Here is an 18861-nt window from a genome sequence, read left to right as displayed (position 1 = left end):
GGTCATGTAAACTGAAACAACTGTGACTTGTATTTTAAATCTTAGCCTGCAAGCCTAGCTCCTTGCTTCTCTGTGACAGTGTACCTCAGAGGAATGTTACAAGAAAAGACAGCTATGTTTTCTGGAAAATAGTTTATTGAGTGCTTGGGGAATTAAAAACTACAAGGTTTTGCTTGCAGTTGCAGAAGCAAGAAAAAAGTTAAACATAAATTAGTTACCTGATTTGCTACTTATAGTGCTTCTGACACCCTCATTTTAAATCAGTCATTCCCTACTATGGCCTTTATATTAATACCTGGCGCTTAAATTTATGTAGCAGAATATTTAAAGATTAAAAAGTGCCTTACTAATGGCAGTAGGGTAATGAGTATGAAAGCTGATGGAGATTTTCAATCTTTTCAACTCTTGACTTCTTAAGCCACACCTACACCCACTTGATTGTTCTGAAATAGGCAACTTTATTCCATCCTCCTCCACTGTAGGAATAAGAATTGAGTAAGTAATTCAGTTGGTGCGAAAGAAGCCCCACTTCTCCAGAAGCTTTAGTTGACTTAAATCAAATAAGGAAAAAAAAAAAAAAAAAAAAGCCTGACTCATTACTGCAGTTACTCAAAACTACATTTGTTGTGTAGAATTTCCATTCCAAGTATTGTTTTCATCTTCTCCATCATCTTGAGTCCTCAGTCTGTATATTTTGCCTTCTTTTTTGAAGTCTTCACCTCGTTTTTCTGTTACTCTTTTCCTGACAGTTTGCCTAGGGTACAAAAGGCAGCGTGTAAGTAGAGCATCCTTCCTTCTCTTATCCCCAAAAATAGGTTTCCTCAGCCCTTTCTTTCCCTGGGAAACAGTACCCAGCTAAAAACATGGCATTTAGTAGTCAGACAAACAGAACTTTGGTTCTCCTGGCACTGAGGTGATACATGTCTACTTCATTTGAAATAGCTCCTTGTATAAGAGATTTTTCTCCAACACAGAACCTCAACTCTCTGATCGACTTCAGTTGCTCATGTTCCTTGTGTAACTACACCATGAGAGAACTTTACATCTTCAAAACTTACATTTTCAAAATTTTTATCTTCCAAACAGTATCAGCTCAAGTGAAACCCATATTCATAATTACAGCTGAATTCTGTGTTCATTAATGGCTGCAAAACCATGGGATTTTTTTTTTTTTTTTTTGCCTACACTGCAGTTGTAAACTGAAGCAAGCAGTAAAGGGCTTGCTTAATCACACAAGTACAAAGCAAGATAGCTTAATCAGGGCTGAGATGCAGTTTGCCTGCCCCCAGCTTATCCTTTAGCCGCACGGAAGAGTGGTTGCCTGAAACTGCAAGGACAGAGCAACAAGTATAAAAGAACAGATATGGTTCAGTTCAATAATCTAACGCTAAAACAATTCTAGCAAGCACTTAGAGACAGCTAGCATAAACAGCTTTGATTACCTGCTTTGCTCAACATTGTTAGAGTTTGAGGGATTCGAATGCTCTTGCTGATGGACTGTTCTCACAGTAGATTCTGAGGGGGGTGGACTCGTAAACAGAAAGTTGCTAATAAATCTCCAAACTGCTAGGAGGGGATAAAGTATCGTGCCCAAGAACTTCCACAGGTCACCGCCTGAAGCCTGGACAACAGAAGTAGCAGGTCTTCCTGCCTGGATACGAACACCAAAAGCAAACTTGTCAGCTATTAAAGCTGTACTCATTCAGGCAGAGTATTTCACACGTAATTTAGAAGCAGCTCAACAGACACTAGAAAAGACCATATTTGGTTCCACAATAAACAAATATCTATGTCAATCCCTTTCCTAATTAGTCCAAAAAGAAATTATACTAATTTTGCAATATGTCTTAGAGACAGCAAAGAACAAAATTCAAGCAAGTATTATAATGGCTGACCAGAAGCACCTGTGTAGTAGTTGATGTTTGTAGTTAGATGAAGAACAAACCAATCCCAAAGCAACACCTACCGGCAGCAGCACTACGGAAGCACTGGGTGCTAACTCTAACTCCAGTAATTTCTTTCCATAATCTTCTTTGGTAAATTCCCTTCTGGGAAACATTGTTGCCAGAGAAAAATTGCCATAAGCATTACCAACCGTCTGTGAAAGTACAAAGAAAACATTTTAGTTATAACTGCTCAATTTCCACTTTCTAAACAACTGCGGAGCTGCCAGCTGAGCATGCATTGCTTTACTGACTAAGAATTCTTATCAAAATTACAATGATCTTCATATGAAGTAAGAGATACGAAAAGTTCTGCTATTCAAGTTCCGTGCTGCAGCTGTACAAAGGCAGTTGGTGGCTCTGGAGAATGCTGCTAGCCAAAACTCACTTCAAATTAACAAAAAGGAAAGCAGCTAACAACAATTCTGCCATGTTCAACTACTTGCTGCTACATTAATCTGTAATTAGCATATAGCTGAGAATATGAAACACCGATTTACCTGTGCAGCAAACTGCCTCGCTTCTTCCAGCCGTGCTTCAGATGGGAACTGGTTAGTAAAGGAAGATCCATCTGGAAGGCGGAACTGAATCCTGGCTATTGCACTGTGGGACATTCACCGTGGTCAGTTGGTATATTAACAATTACAAACACTCCTGGGGCTTTAGCTTGGCAGTATTCAGGTGTGGAAGGGAGGGGCAGCCATCTTATTTATGGCAGTTCAGATAGCTTATGGATTTGGACTCGCAGTTGATACCCATCTTCTTCATATACCACCATGCATCTCTGCATTTCACCAGACTCATCAGTATTCAAACAAGATGCTTGTATTAATCACACATAACAAGGAATATATGAATGAAATATAAACCACACATATTTTGTGTAGCCTGCATTACTTCTATTGGATTTTTTGGGAGTTATACTATGAGGGCATAGGTATTCACTCTAACTTGACAGGTAATGCTTCGTTCAGCTACCTAACTGGTTACTCCTGCACTGTGCCCTTTCTGCTAGGGTTTTGATTCACAGTGGTTCAGTAACTATTTAAGGCCTCCATAACTTAGGATATTTTCTGAAAAAGCAGCATCAGGCAGAACAGAAGCCATGTCTGACTCTAATGCTGATGTGCATAAACAAGCCTTGCTGAATCCAAGCCAGTTGTGCACCCAGAGAAACACCTGGATCGTTACCACATTCTCCACCGTAGTTCTGACATAACCACCTCATCTAGTTCCTTACCTAGCCCCATCATACCTGGTATTCAAATCAAAGATCAGGAAGTGAATGTATCATTATCAGGAATGTCTAAAGGATGCAAGTTATCTGAGAACACAACATTAATGGAAATAGCTATGAGTTAATATTACAAAAGAAAGCTAATTTTTATGTTAATATTCAAACACACCAGCATAGCATCAGTTAATAGGTTAGACATACTATTAAAATTTCTTAATGCTTATGCAAAGATTTTTTTTTTTAACCTTTCTTCCCATGAGTATACATCTGCTTTCTCTAAAACAACTCACCTTCGCTCCTTTTGAGATGCTTCTTTTCTGGCTTCTATTTCAGCCTGTTTAGCCTGAAGAGCTGCAGCTTTTGCAGCTTCTGCTTCTTCCTTCGATTTCGCAAAGCGAGCTGCTCTCTCAGCACGATCCTTAGGAAAGACCAAACATGAACCTTCATTTTCACTATGAACCTCAACTTAATACTCATAAAAACCTCAGTCTGTACTGAGAACCCAACTGCTCTAAGTAGGCAGCACAGAGGAAAGGCAGTGATGCTGCAAAGCTGTATTCATTGCCAAACTGCACTGTCTCTTGTCATTAGGAAAGATAAAATACACTTTTCAATGAATTACTTCATCCAAGCAGTCAGATAGCCTTCCCATGAAAGTGTAACTTTCCAGTGAAGAGAAAGGGAAAAATCTATGACAAGTCATATTGCTGTAGTTCTGCATGTTCTAGGCAAAACTTGGAAACAAAGAGGAATTTCAGCTGTGAACTGTTTATATGCATATATAAACACCTATAAATACAAACTTAAAAAAAAAAAAAACACCTCCATTTTCAAATAATTAAATATTTCCTGGGCTTCCATTTCAGATCTCAATTTGAACTGCAATTCTTTTTTTATGTTTACTGATAATTCATCACTGGGCTCAAGCTACATAGAAAAAAGCTACTGTATTAATTCTCACAGATATCATCATTATGCATGTAAAAGTAGAAGCTTCACAGCAAATGCTACTAAAATGCACAAGTTGTCGCCATGCAAAGCCACAGAGTTCCAAACAGAGAAACTGAAAATTTTTCAACGTTTTACCAAATGAGAAAATTTATCCTGTTAGTACTATCAGCCCTTGTAAGAAAGAAGCAGCAAGCTGTCATTCCAAATGAAGAAATTACCAATGCAATCTGTTGCCTGATACGCTCTCTAGCTGCCTTCTCTTCTGCCTTCTCTCTGTTCCTTTCCTCTAGCATCCGTTTTGTCAATTCTTCTTCCTGACGTCTTTTGTACTCCAACATTTCTTTGCCAGTTTTTCTCCGTTCTATTTCTTTCTTAATTTCTTTCTGAATAAACAAGAGAGAAAATAAAAATGAGACCACAAAAGTGCCTTGGGTAAGTGGTATGAGACTGAAGTATATTTGTTTAAAAAGCAATTAAGCATTTATTCAAATATGGGTGTCTAAATAAATACTGCAAGCAGTTCCACATTTTTGTTTTACCTGTTCTTCTTCTTTCCTTTTCTCCTCTCGTCTTTCTTCAAGCTTTTTTGTGATTCTAAATTTAAAAGCAAAGGAAAAAAGTCATAAAATGGCATTATCTACTATTAACATTTTTACTTTTAATGAAGCATTTCCCAGCACAGAAGAATAAAACACATGAAAGTGAAGAGGAACTGTAACACACTGCTAACAGCTACTGTAAGAATAATAATTCATTCACGTGTGGCTGTACCATCCACAACAACACGAGGTAGTGATTCAGCACCTAGCCTGCAGTTTTTAATGGTAGTTTTAACATATTTCTTCTTTTCTGTTGACTAAATGAAGAACCTTACATATTCTTGTTGTTTGACATCTTGTAAGACATACAATAGGCAATACTGTTGGTAAACTATGGTAACAGAAACACTAATCTCAACCTGTTCTCAATTATTTAAGCCATCTGGTTTCTCCTGCACATCACTTCCTAAAATGGAAAACAAACAATATATAGCAAGTACTGATATAGACACACGTGTTTGTCCCATTTATCCAGACAGGTGCTTTATGATAAGGACCAATGCACAAAATTTGCACTGTATTTTTAAGTCTGGGAAGAGGGCAGGCATGACCAAATGCCACGCATAGTCAGACAGGAGGAATTTTTTGTTTTTGTACAGTAGCTGCCGTTATGCTTTTTAAAAGAGAAATGCTAACTACCACATGGCTTTGCCTCCTTTTTTATTTTCCTGATAGAAAATATGCTGTACGTTTATGCAAATATGGTGCAATTTAAGATTCACATATATTTTAAAAATGAATCTTATATCTACATTAAAATAGTGACTTTCTTATCAGTCTTGTCTTTTTAATACCATACTTTTAATACTAGCATTGCTTATTGGACCTTGCTACAGTTCATTGATCAAATAAAAAGCAGAAGAGTCACAAAATAGAATTCCTCTGCCTTTTGCAATATGCCTGGACTGCAGTCACCAAACAGACAAGAAAATGAGAGGACATCTCTGTAGAAAACCTAGGTTAGCATTTCTAAACTAGTTTCAATGCTTCCAGTACAATATTTTAACTCCTTCAAAATCTTTGCAGAAAGCATATTGTCTGAAAGAGATCAAAATAATGACATCATATGAAAGTAATGACAATCTTCTTAATTTTCCAGATTACCTCCTTATCTCAGGGTATGGGAAAAATTAATTAAAAAGCTGATTTTTGTGTTCCTCCAAGTATTAATCTCAGAAATCCAAACAAAAATAAGCCCACATGAAATGTCTGCCAGATGACAACAGAATCAGCACCAAAATCCTGTAATTCAGCCTGATAAAAAAAAAAACAAAACAGAACTACATCCTCAGAAACAAACACAATACATTAAATAGCCTACAAAGAAGAGTTACCTTTCTACTTTAAGTGCAAGATCATTCACAGGCTGAGCATTGCTCACTTGCTCATCTGAAGACTGAGTTGCCTCCTGGCTTGCCTGACTTGAATTTGCTCCATCTGCAAGCGATTTACAAGAAAGTAATGCATGAGAGAAAAGTTAAAGGTATATTTCTTAATACAAAAATATTAATTGTTTACTATTAGCCACAATTGGCAGAAACTAGGATATCTCCAGAAGAATCATAGAATCAATCATAGAATCACTCTGGTTGGAAAAGACCTTAAAGATCATCAAGTCCAACCATGACCTAACCACACTACCGTAACAACCCTCCACTAAAACACATCCCTGAGCACCACATCGAAATGGATTTTAAACACATCCAGGGATGGTGACTCAACCACCTCCCTCAGAAGCCTATCCCAGTGCTTAACAACCCTTTCAGTACAGAAGTTTTCCCTGATATCCAACGTAAACTTACCCTAGAAAAAAAGAAAGGAGGTCCTGCTATTCAAATTTTTTATTTTCCCCTTTCCCCGTTTGATTTCAAGTTACTAATCCAGAGGAGCCTTTTCAGCTGAATCCTAAACACTGCTTTTTTTCCTATTACAAACCACGTATTTCTCACATTAGAACAGCGCAGAATGACAAGTTCTGCAAGAAGCATCTGGTATGTTCAAGTTTTTCAACAAGTCCACTCAATATACTATCTTTTATGCAATATTAGATAGCAATTAAGACAAGGAAAAATATTTAAAAGCAAACCAGCTAGCATTTGTGTTAACAAGTTGGCCATTACCATCAGAAGGTCTTGTTTCAGACATAACAGACTGAGGAGAGCCACAAGGATCTGCTGCAGTGCACTGCATGTTTTCTGGAGCACCATCAGATGGAGACGAGGGGCACGAAGCAGAGGACTGACATGGATTTTCCAGAGATTGCCCTTTTTCTGCGTGCATCTAAGAAATTGGGGGGAACAAGTGAGAGTATGATGTTCTCCTCAGGTTCAAACATCAAGGCTACTGAACTGGTTTTGGAGACTCGGTCCTATTTAAAATATAAAACTAAAATTATCCCACACTGTTGAATCTGACACAACCATATATACCTTTTTCTTAATTATAATCTTAGACTCACATTCCCAGTGATAAAACTATGCTTACATTATATTTTGAAGCATATTTTTATAAACCCACATTATAAAACAGTATTACAAAAATCACACACAAATTACTGAAAGAGTAGTTGGTGTATCATTCAAGTTTAGGCTTCCTGACACGCCTCCTTTCTGTGGGTGTTACACAAATGATTAAACAATCTGTGAAACAAAAGATAGCACAGCATTTCTGCACAGGACTTTCCCACCCATTCAACATTATGTATTGAATTTAAACTTGCTGATTTTGTTGATGGAGGGAGATAAACACAATAATTCATATTTCTCCAAGGAGTACATTAAGGGCCTGTCCTAAGCATGTGAGCATACCCATCTCAGTCTGAAAGATCCACTTGTCACAAGCATTACCTGTTTCACTTTATGGATTCTGGTAACAAGCTCTTCAGCAGAAACGCTGCCAGCAATTACTTCCAAAGGGATTCCATTGTCTCCTATAAAAAAACTGGATGGAACGCACACTACAGGATCTGCACGGCAGCAGTTAAGGGCAATGCCTGACAACAAATTTATAAAGTAATGTTATAAGGAAAAGCAGGAATCTGAGGTCCTGAATGTCTCTATTCAATATTCTATCTCCACCTGGTAGCCAGTTGAATACATCAGGGGAGGAAGAAAAACAAAGCTACCAAATATGCTGGAAAACATCCCATACAACTGATTAGTATTTCACCTTTTCCTGGAAATTGTTTGAGCAGTTGAGCAAAGTTTTTTTCTCAGACAGACACACCCAACTACCAATTACTCTTTGATTTGAAAGACTTCATGTTTGTGCAAGATGACTTCTTATATAGGTAATACTGAATGCTTTACAGCGCTAAGAAAACCCAAGTACTAAATTCTTTTTCAGCATCAGACAGAATTCCTGAGCTATAAGGAACAACCTACTTAAGGCAGGGGAAGCTTACCTAACCTCATGCCTGTGCCTCTGCCAAACCCAACTCACTACTTGTTCCTCCTCCTCTCTAATTCTGAACTTCAGATAACAGTTTAGAGTTTGGCTTTTTTTGTTTGTTTGTTTCTTAATGCTGATTAGTACCAATGAGTTATTCTGCTTACAGAAGGCTTTGGGAAACCTTCTATTAAGAGAACTGCACAGTATTGACATTAAACAAACTTGCTCACTTTCTTTAAGAACTAATGGTAAGCTGAATATGGAGATGATACAATTTAATAACAGCTTATTATTTATTTTTGTGCAATAAAATAATTTTTTTTAATAATATTGTTTATATTTAAGAACAGCCTTAACTTTTAGAGAGAAATTCTCTGTAATCACAACATAGCTAAATTGTATTCAAAGGATACAAATTTGAGAAAACTGCAGGCAGGCTTCACTGGTAAAAAGAAAAGATTCATGTTGAGGAAGAGCAATCACTTTGCAACAACTTTAGATTAAGCCTTTCATCACAAAAATAACTGTTCTACCACCACACAAGGAACTATTTAAATACTTGAGAGAACACTAAAAGCAAACTCACATTGCATCTTCTCATTATAATTTTGCATAAGTGTTATCAATCCCTGCTGATCACAGTTGACTGCAGTAGATTATTTATGGAAGCAGTGCTAAGAAGCAATTGAGGAAAGAGACATCTAACCCACTGAGTGCAAACAAGGCAGTGTGTCTTCTAAAAGGTCTACAGAGCCTTTTAAAATAATGCAACTTCTGGAAACATCAGCACACTTTGCTCACTGGAACTGAAGTTCTTATTCTAACAAAATTGAGTAATTTATCCAGAAGCCTCAATGCTTCTGTGCTGTGTGTTACAAAGGAGAGAATTTCTCTAGGGCCTTACAGACCTATCCTGCTGAACAAAGGATTGCCTCGAGTGTACTTGCATTTTGATTCCACATTAGTTTTGCTTGGCTTTCTTTGCATCTTTTTCTCTTGAAAGAGAACATCCTCAAGCATTCTTTTACTAATGCCAGTAGGAAACATGCAAAAAATATTCTGCACAACATTGCAGTACATGTGCAAATTTCCAATTTTCTCAGAGTCCGGTGGCTTCAGCAGCACTGATCTCACTTCTGTTCTCAAGCACCGTATTTAGACTACCCCCAGTGCAGGGAGAGGACTTCACATGCCTCATACTTCCATCATCATCAATGAAAGACTGTATAAGAGACAAAATTAGAGTTGAATCAAACCTTTTGGTGTCGATTTTAATAGCAACAAAGCCATCGGAGGCAGCCTCGGTCACCTGAGCGTCCTCCCACCTTGCAGCCATCTCAGCAGACTGTTCATCCTCACCTGCAAACACAACATCCATGAAGCTGAACAAACGACCGCTTCTGACTTCAGCTCTGCTTCAGCTGCTTGAAATCGTTGATGAAAGAGTCTCTCTCAATTATTTTCAAATCGGTTAATCTTCTTTTCTTTCCTATAATCTGGAGGTAATTCACTCCAGCTGATTCATCTTGCTAACATGCCAAAAAAGGCAAATACACCAAAAATCCTTGCAAGACAGCAAGCACGTAGCTTGCACACTCATTCAGCTGCATGGCAAGTTAGTCCAGGGAAGCAGACGGGACTGGACCACACAGATGGAACAGGGATAAAGGAGCAGGAACTGATGGCAGCCTGGGGATTGGCTTGATTGCACCATCTCATTGCACAACTGCCCATGGGCTGCATTTTCACGTTACAGGGAGCACCTTTATGCTTTCATGTCCTGTTTGCTATGCTCTTGTAATCTGCAAGGAGATCCCACAGCAGTTGGAATGAACCACTGCTTCTCCCTGCCACTGGGCTTGACCTGCTAACATGCTATCAACTGCTTCCTAATAAATTTAAGTACGTATTGGTACAGCAGCTGCTAATGCAGGTAAAACTACACTTTTCACCTCTTATAAAAACATAATTCAGTACACAAGGCTTCAGAATTTGATAATTAAAAAAAAAGCCTTTCTTCACAGATTTATTGCTTTTGTGCTTCAGTTCTTCACATGAACAGTAACAGTGGGAATGGAAGAAAAGGAGTCAGGAGCACCCAGGAATAGAAGAGCAGCTATGTAAGTAAGGGAAACTGAAAAAGGAGCCACAAATTCACAATTGTTACTTTAATCAGTTTTGTATTCTAAAGCACTAGTTTAGTTTAGGGAATTTGGGTTAATCAATAAATTCAGGTGAATGTTAATCAGTTTTCCACAAGTGCACCAGCCTACAAGCATTTGTTTATCTTTAATTTCAGTTATTTCCTATCAGCTTGGAACTGACTGCACTCTTGATGAAGAGTTACATACTGGCTTCCTAGTATAGAAGCCCATTATTCAACAACAACAACAACCTGTTTCATCCCAGTCACTATTTCACACACTATCTTTTACTCATGAATGACCAGGAGTCCCCCCCGGAAGCCTTGCTCCCTTAAGGTTGGGACTGGTTGCAGCGCTGCTCAGAAGAAAACAAATACAAGTGTTTTCCATCTGTACGTATTGATTTTTCCCTAGAAGCGTTAATCTCTGTTCCTGTCAGCCTATACACCCCAAGTTCACATTTAGGATATTTTTAGGGAACCAAGGGCAGCGGGTGGCTGCAGCTGTTCTGCCCAGTGGTGCAGCCTCTCCCCCCACATGCTCGGATAGAGCCGCTGTGCTGCACACACTTTCACATGTGCTCATCCGATTAGGCTACTAAAAATACCTCAAGACTTGCCTAATGGTAACTTTTCCAGACAAACAACTGCTGCAGTTGGCAAAAGAATGCTGAAGGACAAAAACAGGTCAGAGATTATTCACCGTGCAGTCTCCAAGAGCTGTGATCCAGGAAGGAAAACGCTGATAAATCACCTTCTGAAACTGTACCTCATGAAGCACTTTAGCACAGGGACTACCCACAGAATAGCTACTTGGGTATCTTTTTGTTAATAACCCTTTCCCACTTGGGAGTTCACGTTCATTTATCACAGTAACTGTATCCTGAAAACGAAATGTGAAAGGCATGGAGAAAGCTGAGAGGCCGCAATCAACATGACTGGCAGAATTCAGATCTCAGCAAAACACCGAGTTATTACGACTGCCTCAGATCTCTTGTTCCCAAGATCCTCAGATTTCCCACACATAACTTGACTTCACTTAGCAGCAATCAACGAGCTGCACACAACTCTCAGTCACACGTGCCAATCTCTTCACTGTGGTCAGGTCAAGTGAGAGCTCCACACAGGGACAGGTATCCATCACCTCCCACGGGATTCAGGTCACTGAAAAGACTTCATTGCAATGACTGAGTTCCTGTAAGAGGAATCTATTCAAAACCACCCCAGGTTGCCAAAGGTCTTAATTCCCCTATTCCTCAGTCCTAAAATAAAACAGGCAAATCAAAACTTCACAGCAGGCATCAGGGACAAATGTCTCCCTTACAGAAGGAGCTGTCTGGCTGCTGCTCATAAACGTGCATTTCCTAACTCCTCAGTGAGGGCAAGGATTGCCCATTCTGGAAAAGGCAGCAAGTTGGAATACAGGGCTGCTAACCTCCTCCTCTTGTTACTTCACATGTTTAACTTGAAAAGTGCTTGGATACAGCTTGGCAGGAAAGCACTAACAAATGACTAGCTGATTGCAAATCGCTCTTTTGTTAAAGAACAAAAAATCCTAAAAATGAAGTTATAAACAAAGGGCTGTTCCTACAAATGTTCCTAAAAAGAAACACAAGCACTTTAGCTGGAAGTGCTTTTTCTCTACCCCACAGTCTCCTCCTTTTTCACTTCTGAAAAGGCACCTCTTAAAACATAGCCTGGTATTTTCATTATTAGAACACGCCTAACTTTTGGAAGGAAATAATCTTAACCAGCCCCATCGAACAGAGGAGGCATCCAAGGAAGACAATTAACTTCAGATTAAATATCACAAGACATCAAAGGAGTCTCCTAACTGTGGAGGATGGAAGGCCATCTACAGAACTCTATCAAGAAGATAGCAGAGACATCCATGAGACGTGCTAGTGCATGTAAGATCCCAACTAGAACTACGCCAGGAAGGTTTAAAACTACACTACGAAGTCCATGAACAGAAATGCTGAAAAAAAAAGCTGGTTGAACAACTCGCAACTGCAGTTGCGAACACTGCCTCATTGTTAAGCTAAGCAGCCACGTTACAGCTTGCCTGTAGAAAATAGTCTAGAGTCAGAAGAAATAATCCAGTTCTTCATTCCTGGTGCTTGTCCAGAGAAGTGCAGCAAACTGGAAGAGACGGACAGGCAGATGGTAGTAGGAACCAAATAAAAAGCAATGAACCAAGCAGACTTCAATTATTTTGGTCAAGAGTGAATCTAGTAGCTCACACTACAATCACAGTTGATTTGTATTTGCTATTTATCATTTTTACAATTTATTAATGTTTTGTCCCCCCATAGATCACTGAGCAAAGTGCACAAAGCACCTCCAAGGAACACTTCTGAAAGCACCTCTTCCTGCTCGGACAGCTGCTTTAGGAATGCCTGTCCTTCATTTATGTCTACGGGCCAGTCTGCAGCATGAAGATTCAACATCACCACCATGCGAGTGGTGGATCAAAGCAAGGCTACATCCCTGCAGTCACACACTTATCGCCAGCCTGAGCACCTGTGCATTCCCACACCTACCCGGTCAAATCCACATCCAAAAGAAAAGGACGGTTCTGTGCAGTTCTTGAGCTGCATGAAAAAAATACTGTAAGTTACGGCACTTGCTTCTCAACTCCCAGTGCACTGCATCAGGTTCAAAAGTCACAGGTTCTGAACGCGACTACAAATCTTTAAGAATGTGAGACGTTTGAGAAATCCAACAGAACACGTCTAACCTGACGATGTGGAGCACTGCAGAGCACCTGCCTTCTTCCTGCTTACCACCTGGCTTTGAAGTTACACACAACACGTCGGTACCCAGGAAGGCAGTGTCAGTTCTGAAGGCAAACACGCTGAAGAATGCTTAAGGAAAAGGCAAATAAACGAACAGAGCTAATAACGGCGTGTTAAAAGCCGTTCGGCACAGCTGCCATCACGTTATCAGGACTTTCAGACGCTCGCAGCCCGTGTCCCCAGCCGGGCTGACGGCGCTCCGCAGCACGGCGAGCAGCACGGGACAGCCGCACTGCAGCTGCTCCTCCTCGTTCCTCTGCACAGAGCGCAACGCGCACCGAGTCAGCGCGACTTCACTTCCTCCAAAGGCCCGTCGGTCACACGACAAATAGCCCGAAAGGGAAAGGAAGCTTTGCGCCCAAACGGCCCCCGCAGCCCCAGCGGATCGAGCGCGGCGCTCCACGCGATCAGCGGCGCCCGGCGCTGCCCGGCCCGGGGACACGGCGCGCCGCCACGGCCCGCGCTGACACAGCACGAATGAGCGCACGCCGCGGGGCGCAGCGCAGTTGGCGGAGGAGCGGCCGAGGAGAGGAGCGCGCGGGGCTCAAGAACCGCACACGCCGGGCCGGCCCGCCCCGCGGTTCGGCTTAGCTCGGCTCCGCGGCTCCATGCGGACGGCACCGGACCGGACCGGACGGACCAGTCCCGCGACTCCGCCCGCCGCTCGCGGCCCGCAGGCAGGGCAGGGCAGGGCCCGGCGGCCGCGGGCGCCGTGTCAGCGCAGAGGAGGCCGAGACCCGGCGCTCGGCGCCGCCCCCCCGCTCCGGCCGGCCGTACCTGACACAAACACGACGAAGACCGAGCTCCGCTGCTTGGCGGCGGCGATGGCGGCCGGGATGGAGCCCCCGAACCACATCATGGTGACCGCCGGGCTCCGGAGCCGCGACAGCCGCCGTGCGCATGCGCCGCTACCTCCGTTCCTCCGCGCCGACCCCTCGTCACGCGCCTGCGCCGGGGGCCCGAGCCCCGCCTTCTGATTGGTGCCTGCCCTCGGTCGCGCGCTCAATGGCGGCAGATTCGCCTCGGTCTGTGGGGGCGGTGGGCGCCATGTTGGGCGCTTCGCGCGTCGTCTTCGGGCGGTTTGTACGCTCTGTCCCGGTGCTCGAGGCGGCTCTGAAGCTTCTCTGCCCTGTGGCTGCCGTAGGGAGAAAGTGGCTTGCGCACACGTGGTGTGTGGTGAGAGGCTGTGCGGGCAGGGAGACGCAGCTCAGCCGGGAAGGCCAGGGGTGTGTGAGGGGGAACTGACAGAAAGCGGTACTCAGTGTGTACAAAAGAACCGAGCGAGTCTCGCTGTGACAAGTTGAACGCAGCCGAACCGTGAGAGAGCAGCACTGCTCAGGGACGTGCCTTGGAAAGCACGATTTTCTACAGTTCCTATACTGCTTCAAATAAAACGAATTTTGTTGACGCATACCAAGGGCATGGCCCACGGATCATCTGGTAAGGGTTACATCTGGACATCAACAAGAATTATTGATGTTACATTCTCAAATAGGTACAGTTTAACACGTCTAACTGTCTAACCGCAGGATCACTGAGCTGCTGGATTGCAACTATGCTGCCATTAACCTGAGAGCTCCCGGAGCAATGTCCCTTGGAAGCCGCAAAACACGGAGCATTTGTAGTGCAGGACAGGGATCAGGCTGGGCTGGTTGCACGCTGAAGGACCCCAGAGAGCAGAAAGCTGCACGTGGATTAAGGTACCTTTCAGAGCTTTGCTCTAAAAAGATTTTAAAGGGTTCTCTCATGTCCAACCAGCTTCCCAAGTTGCTTATGTATTTAATGTTGCGTAAAGTGCAAGGAAGCTTTGCAGTCCACCTCCAGAGCATTTGCTGCTGCAAGTATAAGACTTCTGAGAACATACGAAGCCAATTTGATTGAAATTCCATCTGTCACTCTTGTGGAAATTTTAGCTTGTATCAGATAAACACACAAAATTGAATTTGGTGATCAATATGGAAGATAATGCAAGAAGGCTGTTTACATTTTAGGGCATTGGTGATTCACACCTTCCCCCTCAAAAAACTCAACAAATCAGTGCAGATTCACTTGGATTGTGAAGGAAAATATTTTCATGAGTGAATTTCTTTTAATTGCACTGTTACTGAATTCTAATCAATTGTCCATTAACAAATCAAAGCATCAGTTCCAGATAAAAAGAATTTGAATTAACATAGAGACAAGCTGTGGTGTGTTTCCTAGCATCTGTAAATCAGTGCTGTGGACTATCCTAGCATTATCCTAGTGCTGTTTCTTACAGTAACTAGTTTGGAAACTGTACAAACAGCAAGGCTGTGCTGCATACCAATCTCTCCAACTAATCTTACGACCACTGCAAGGAAGAGTTACAAGGTAGGTGTTAGAAAGGTCCCCAGTTTGAATTCTGTAAATTGAGTTTGATGTAATGTAATATTGCATTTTTTCATTTTCTTTTTTAATATAGTTTCTTTAAGTTAGCTATCAAATACTCTTTGGAAACACTGGTAAATATTGAAGCTAGTACGTACCACAGCCACCTTGTAGCATTTCTGCGCCTGAAAATTTTCGCTGCTCTCAGAATGGTATATCATCATCAGTCCTTAGTCTAATTCAGATTCTCTGTCAACTGGGGCATGGGATCTGAATTAAGAATGAACTTCACTGGTGAGCATTATACACAGTAGCACAGTTTATTTTTATACCTGATAGCAGTTTTTGAAGCAAACGACTATCAGCAAGGGGAAAGTTTTCCTATATGGCTCTTTGGTTTACGGCACTAGTCTTTCTGACATCAAAGATCTCTTCAGAAGTGCAGAAACAATTCATTTTGCATGCATCCCACAGTGACTGCTCTGTGCTTTACTGGTAAGACTGACAAAATAAAACAGCAGATGTTAATGTGTTTGTGTCCTGTACCAAATTTTAATGCTTCTTCGTCTCTTATGCAAGATTCACTTTCACCTGACAAATTTTGACAGTCGGCAAACATTGCAAAGAAGTTAAGTAGTTACAAGCAGGATAAAAAAGAAGCTTTGCTAAACAGGGCCCATCAGATAGTTAGGTCCAAATTCCTGCCCTACAAGTCTAAACATATGAGGCCATCACTGAATGAAGGGGGGTTCACACATCTTAGGTTGAGAACATGACTGCATAATTTTTAAGTCAGCCAAGAGACTTTCATTTGCGCTGGACCTCACATCTAAAATTTTCAGGTGTGAATAATGGCTTTTCTCTTAATTTTCAAATAAAAGCACTTAAGGGGACATAACTTTCAGAAGGTTTTGGAAATTAGGCCCTTTGAAGGGTTCTGGTTTACGTGTGAGAATTAAGACTTCTAAAATGAAGTCACTTTAATGTTGCGCACTGTTTAATTTTATGTTTATTGACATCAGTAGCCAAAAATACCCAAACTGCGGGATCAGGAATTTGAATAGAGGCAGCACATCAATATTCATGAAGACTGGACTGTAGAAACACCAAGGGGACTGAAGTCAGTCCTTTCTGAACTACAGTCATTTTTGATGACATTAAATTTAGAGGTGGTTTGATCAGTTTTCTCCAAAGCTTCATATAAGCATTCTTTGCCTCAGGGCTAAATATAGGAAATTACAACCAGCACCAATTTTCTAGGGAAAAAGAGCAGGTCATGCAGCTAAAACAGATCTTTACAAATGTTAGTTGCAATTTTAATTAAAACTCTCTTTTCACATCCAAGCAAGCTACTATGAGAAGGTTAACTTAAGCTAGCAAACATCAAATGTGAAGTTTTAAGGCACAAGTGTGTAAACATGAGAATAAAACTTCGTTCCACCTTGAGAGCAAAATGACTTGTGTCGTTGGATAGGAAAAGGAGATGTTGGAATGACAGCAAAACTGGTCTTACTGTGAAATACATGTCGTGTGTGATAGTACCTTATTTGATTCACCAAGCTAAGCAATTCTTATCACGCTGTGACAAAACAGAACTCCCATCTATGTACCACCATCCTCATCTGGATCTTGAAACAATTTACAACTTCAGTTTGCCCAGACTCCATTGATGTTAGGGATGGCTGCAGTACTATAGACCTCAATATCAAGTGCACCAGTTCAGTTTCTTTCCTGTAGATGTTCCACTATTGTAGTGATCTTTGAAGTCTGTGTGAATGCAAGAAAAGGATTTCAGATTAAAATGGGATCAATTAGGGAGGAGTCTCAGGAAGATGCAAGAAACAGATTGCTGACATTTCACTTTGTGCCGGCTTGGCAGCTGGGTGGAGGCTGCGAGTAGATTCTCAGGTGTGCTGTTATGTTTACCTGAACCCAGGCACATGCCTGTGGGTTTTTCAGTGCTCCCCAGGGATGGGGCTTGTTTGTTTTCTTCATTATGAACATTTGTTTTCAGTGTACAATCACAACAGTGAATGTGTTCATAGTTCAGGGATGCATTTTATACAGTAATATTACTGCATTAACTAAAAATTGAACTCAAGTAGTAGCCTTGGGTGGAGTAGATAATAGATTCACTCAAGCTTTCTGGTTATTCTTGAGTGCTGTTTCCTCAGCCTTAGCAGTTACAACATGCTCCCAACCCAATGAAATGTATTAAATCACTGCAATATAATTTGTGTGCATACTTAATTCCCTTTGCCATTAATTACTTTTAAAATGGCTCCAACATGGAATGGCAGGAAGCTCAAATATATTAATTCTAGATTGGTGAGAACACTTGAGAAAACTGGTTATCCGTACAGTGTCTATTCTCAGCTGGAAAATAAATCCAGCTCCAGTGTCTTTGTACACAGACCCGAGTTGTGCCTTTTTATGAACAAAAAGGGACAGAAGTGTAAAAGTCAGGGAAGTACAGCTGGTCTTACCTATCTTACTTAAACTTGAAGTTTGAAGGCTGATGTCTGATGAGCCCTCTCATACGGACAGTGTGAAGAGGCTCAAAATGTGCAGTGAACAAATCACTGTAAAGCAGAAATATTTTTTAACTCTGAAGTCTAAAATGGGTAGCTCTAAAGCCTCTGACACTTACTGAGTCCTGTTCATAATCATCAGTGAGGCACATATCAGCCTATCCAGACAAAAAATGTAACTACTGCTGCTCAACAGAAAAAAAGTGCTCAGAAAGGGTGACCTGTCTGTAGCAGTAGTAGGAGGAGTCATATTCTGGATTAGCATACATGATTTATTAATTGCTCTGGAAAGGCTGGATTGGATGTTGTATTCAGTACTGTTCTCTGGTCATTCAGAATGGATGGTAACTCAGTTATTCACTCTTCTTCTACTCCTGTGGAAAATCTTGCCCTAGAATTCTTTTTTTTACCCAGAGGTGGCAACTGCCTCTCCGAGTTGTGGCACCTGTCTAACTTACAGGACTAAAACCATAATCCTAAACTAGTTCTGGTTATTGGCTGGAAGCAGTGATGCAGCTTGTGCATTGGTCACATTATCATCCATGCTGTTCAGGAGTGGAATACTGTAATTTAGCTAACCTGGGGTTATATTTTCTTTGGTTGTGGGTGCGGTAATTACAGCAATTCCAGCTCAGGATGAAAAGATATCCTCTCAGGTATGACTTAATTCAGCTAGTAGCAGATGTACTTGAATGCCAAGAAGCATCCATCCTTTGAGCAAATGGTCCTACTGTTAAGTAGATGTGTGTTTTGGCTAGGGGCTTAAAGTTGAACGTTCTCCTTCTGCTGTAGGAGACATCCAGAGAGAGTTTACCCTTAGCCATGTAAATACGTGTCATTACAGCCTCTGCAGAACCAGGTCCCACATGGTTAATTCATTACGCTCTCATCCCCAGACAGACCAGTTTTCTTCTGCATAC

General features: G+C 41.4%; 1 protein-coding gene and 1 long non-coding RNA gene across 3 annotated transcripts in view; one reads left to right on the top strand and one right to left on the bottom strand.

Annotated features, from left to right (window-relative positions):
- Window positions 1-117: 117 nt before the first annotated feature.
- Window positions 118-14003, bottom strand: UBXN4 (UBX domain protein 4). 2 transcript variants are annotated; one of them, XM_085228769.1, is made up of 13 exons: window positions 13839-14003; window positions 9377-9479; window positions 8534-8562; window positions 7577-7695; window positions 6851-7010; window positions 6065-6167; window positions 4671-4725; window positions 4350-4514; window positions 3471-3598; window positions 2444-2546; window positions 1967-2098; window positions 1443-1651; window positions 118-754 (listed from the first exon to the last, which is right to left on the bottom strand). In XM_085228769.1, the coding sequence occupies exons 1-13, from the start codon at window positions 13918-13920 to the stop codon at window positions 616-618; spliced, it is 1527 nt and encodes a 508-aa protein (XP_085084895.1). In that variant the 5' UTR covers window positions 13921-14003; the 3' UTR covers window positions 118-615. The 2 variants fall into 2 exon arrangements, with proteins under 2 accessions (XP_085084895.1, XP_003207770.2); XM_003207722.5 differs by lacking the exon at window positions 13839-14003 and adding an exon at window positions 13004-13152.
- Window positions 14004-14139: 136 nt separating this feature from the next.
- The window catches only part of LOC146544018 (uncharacterized), a 56613-nt gene continuing 51891 nt past the window's right edge, over window positions 14140-18861 (top strand). Inside the window, exons 1-2 of the long non-coding RNA XR_014884546.1 lie at window positions 14140-14501; window positions 14591-14761. This is a non-coding gene — a long non-coding RNA (uncharacterized LOC146544018). The remainder of the gene's footprint in view (window positions 14502-14590; window positions 14762-18861) is intronic.

The sequence above is a fragment of the Meleagris gallopavo genome, chromosome 7 (assembly GCF_905368555.1).
Source record: "Meleagris gallopavo chromosome 7, MGAL_WU_HG_1.1, whole genome shotgun sequence".
NCBI lineage: Eukaryota > Metazoa > Chordata > Aves > Galliformes > Phasianidae > Meleagris > Meleagris gallopavo.
The sequence above is the reverse complement of the archived record's forward strand: the minus strand, read 5'-3'. Positions and strand labels throughout refer to the sequence as shown.

Bases quoted from the DNA above. Each gene is read 5' to 3' on its own strand.
- UBXN4 (XM_085228769.1), bottom strand. From the start codon at position 13,920: ATGATGTGGTTCGGGGGCTCCATCCCGGCCGCCATCGCCGCCGCCAAG. The intron at 7,696-8,533 runs GTATCCTTTGAA...GCTGCCGTGCAG, and splicing joins CCTGCAGTTTTCTCAAATTT to ATCCTGTAGTGTGCGTTCCA. The intron at 755-1,442 runs GTAATCAAAGCT...TTTGTACCCTAG, and splicing joins AACAATGTTGAGCAAAGCAG to GCAAACTGTCAGGAAAAGAG.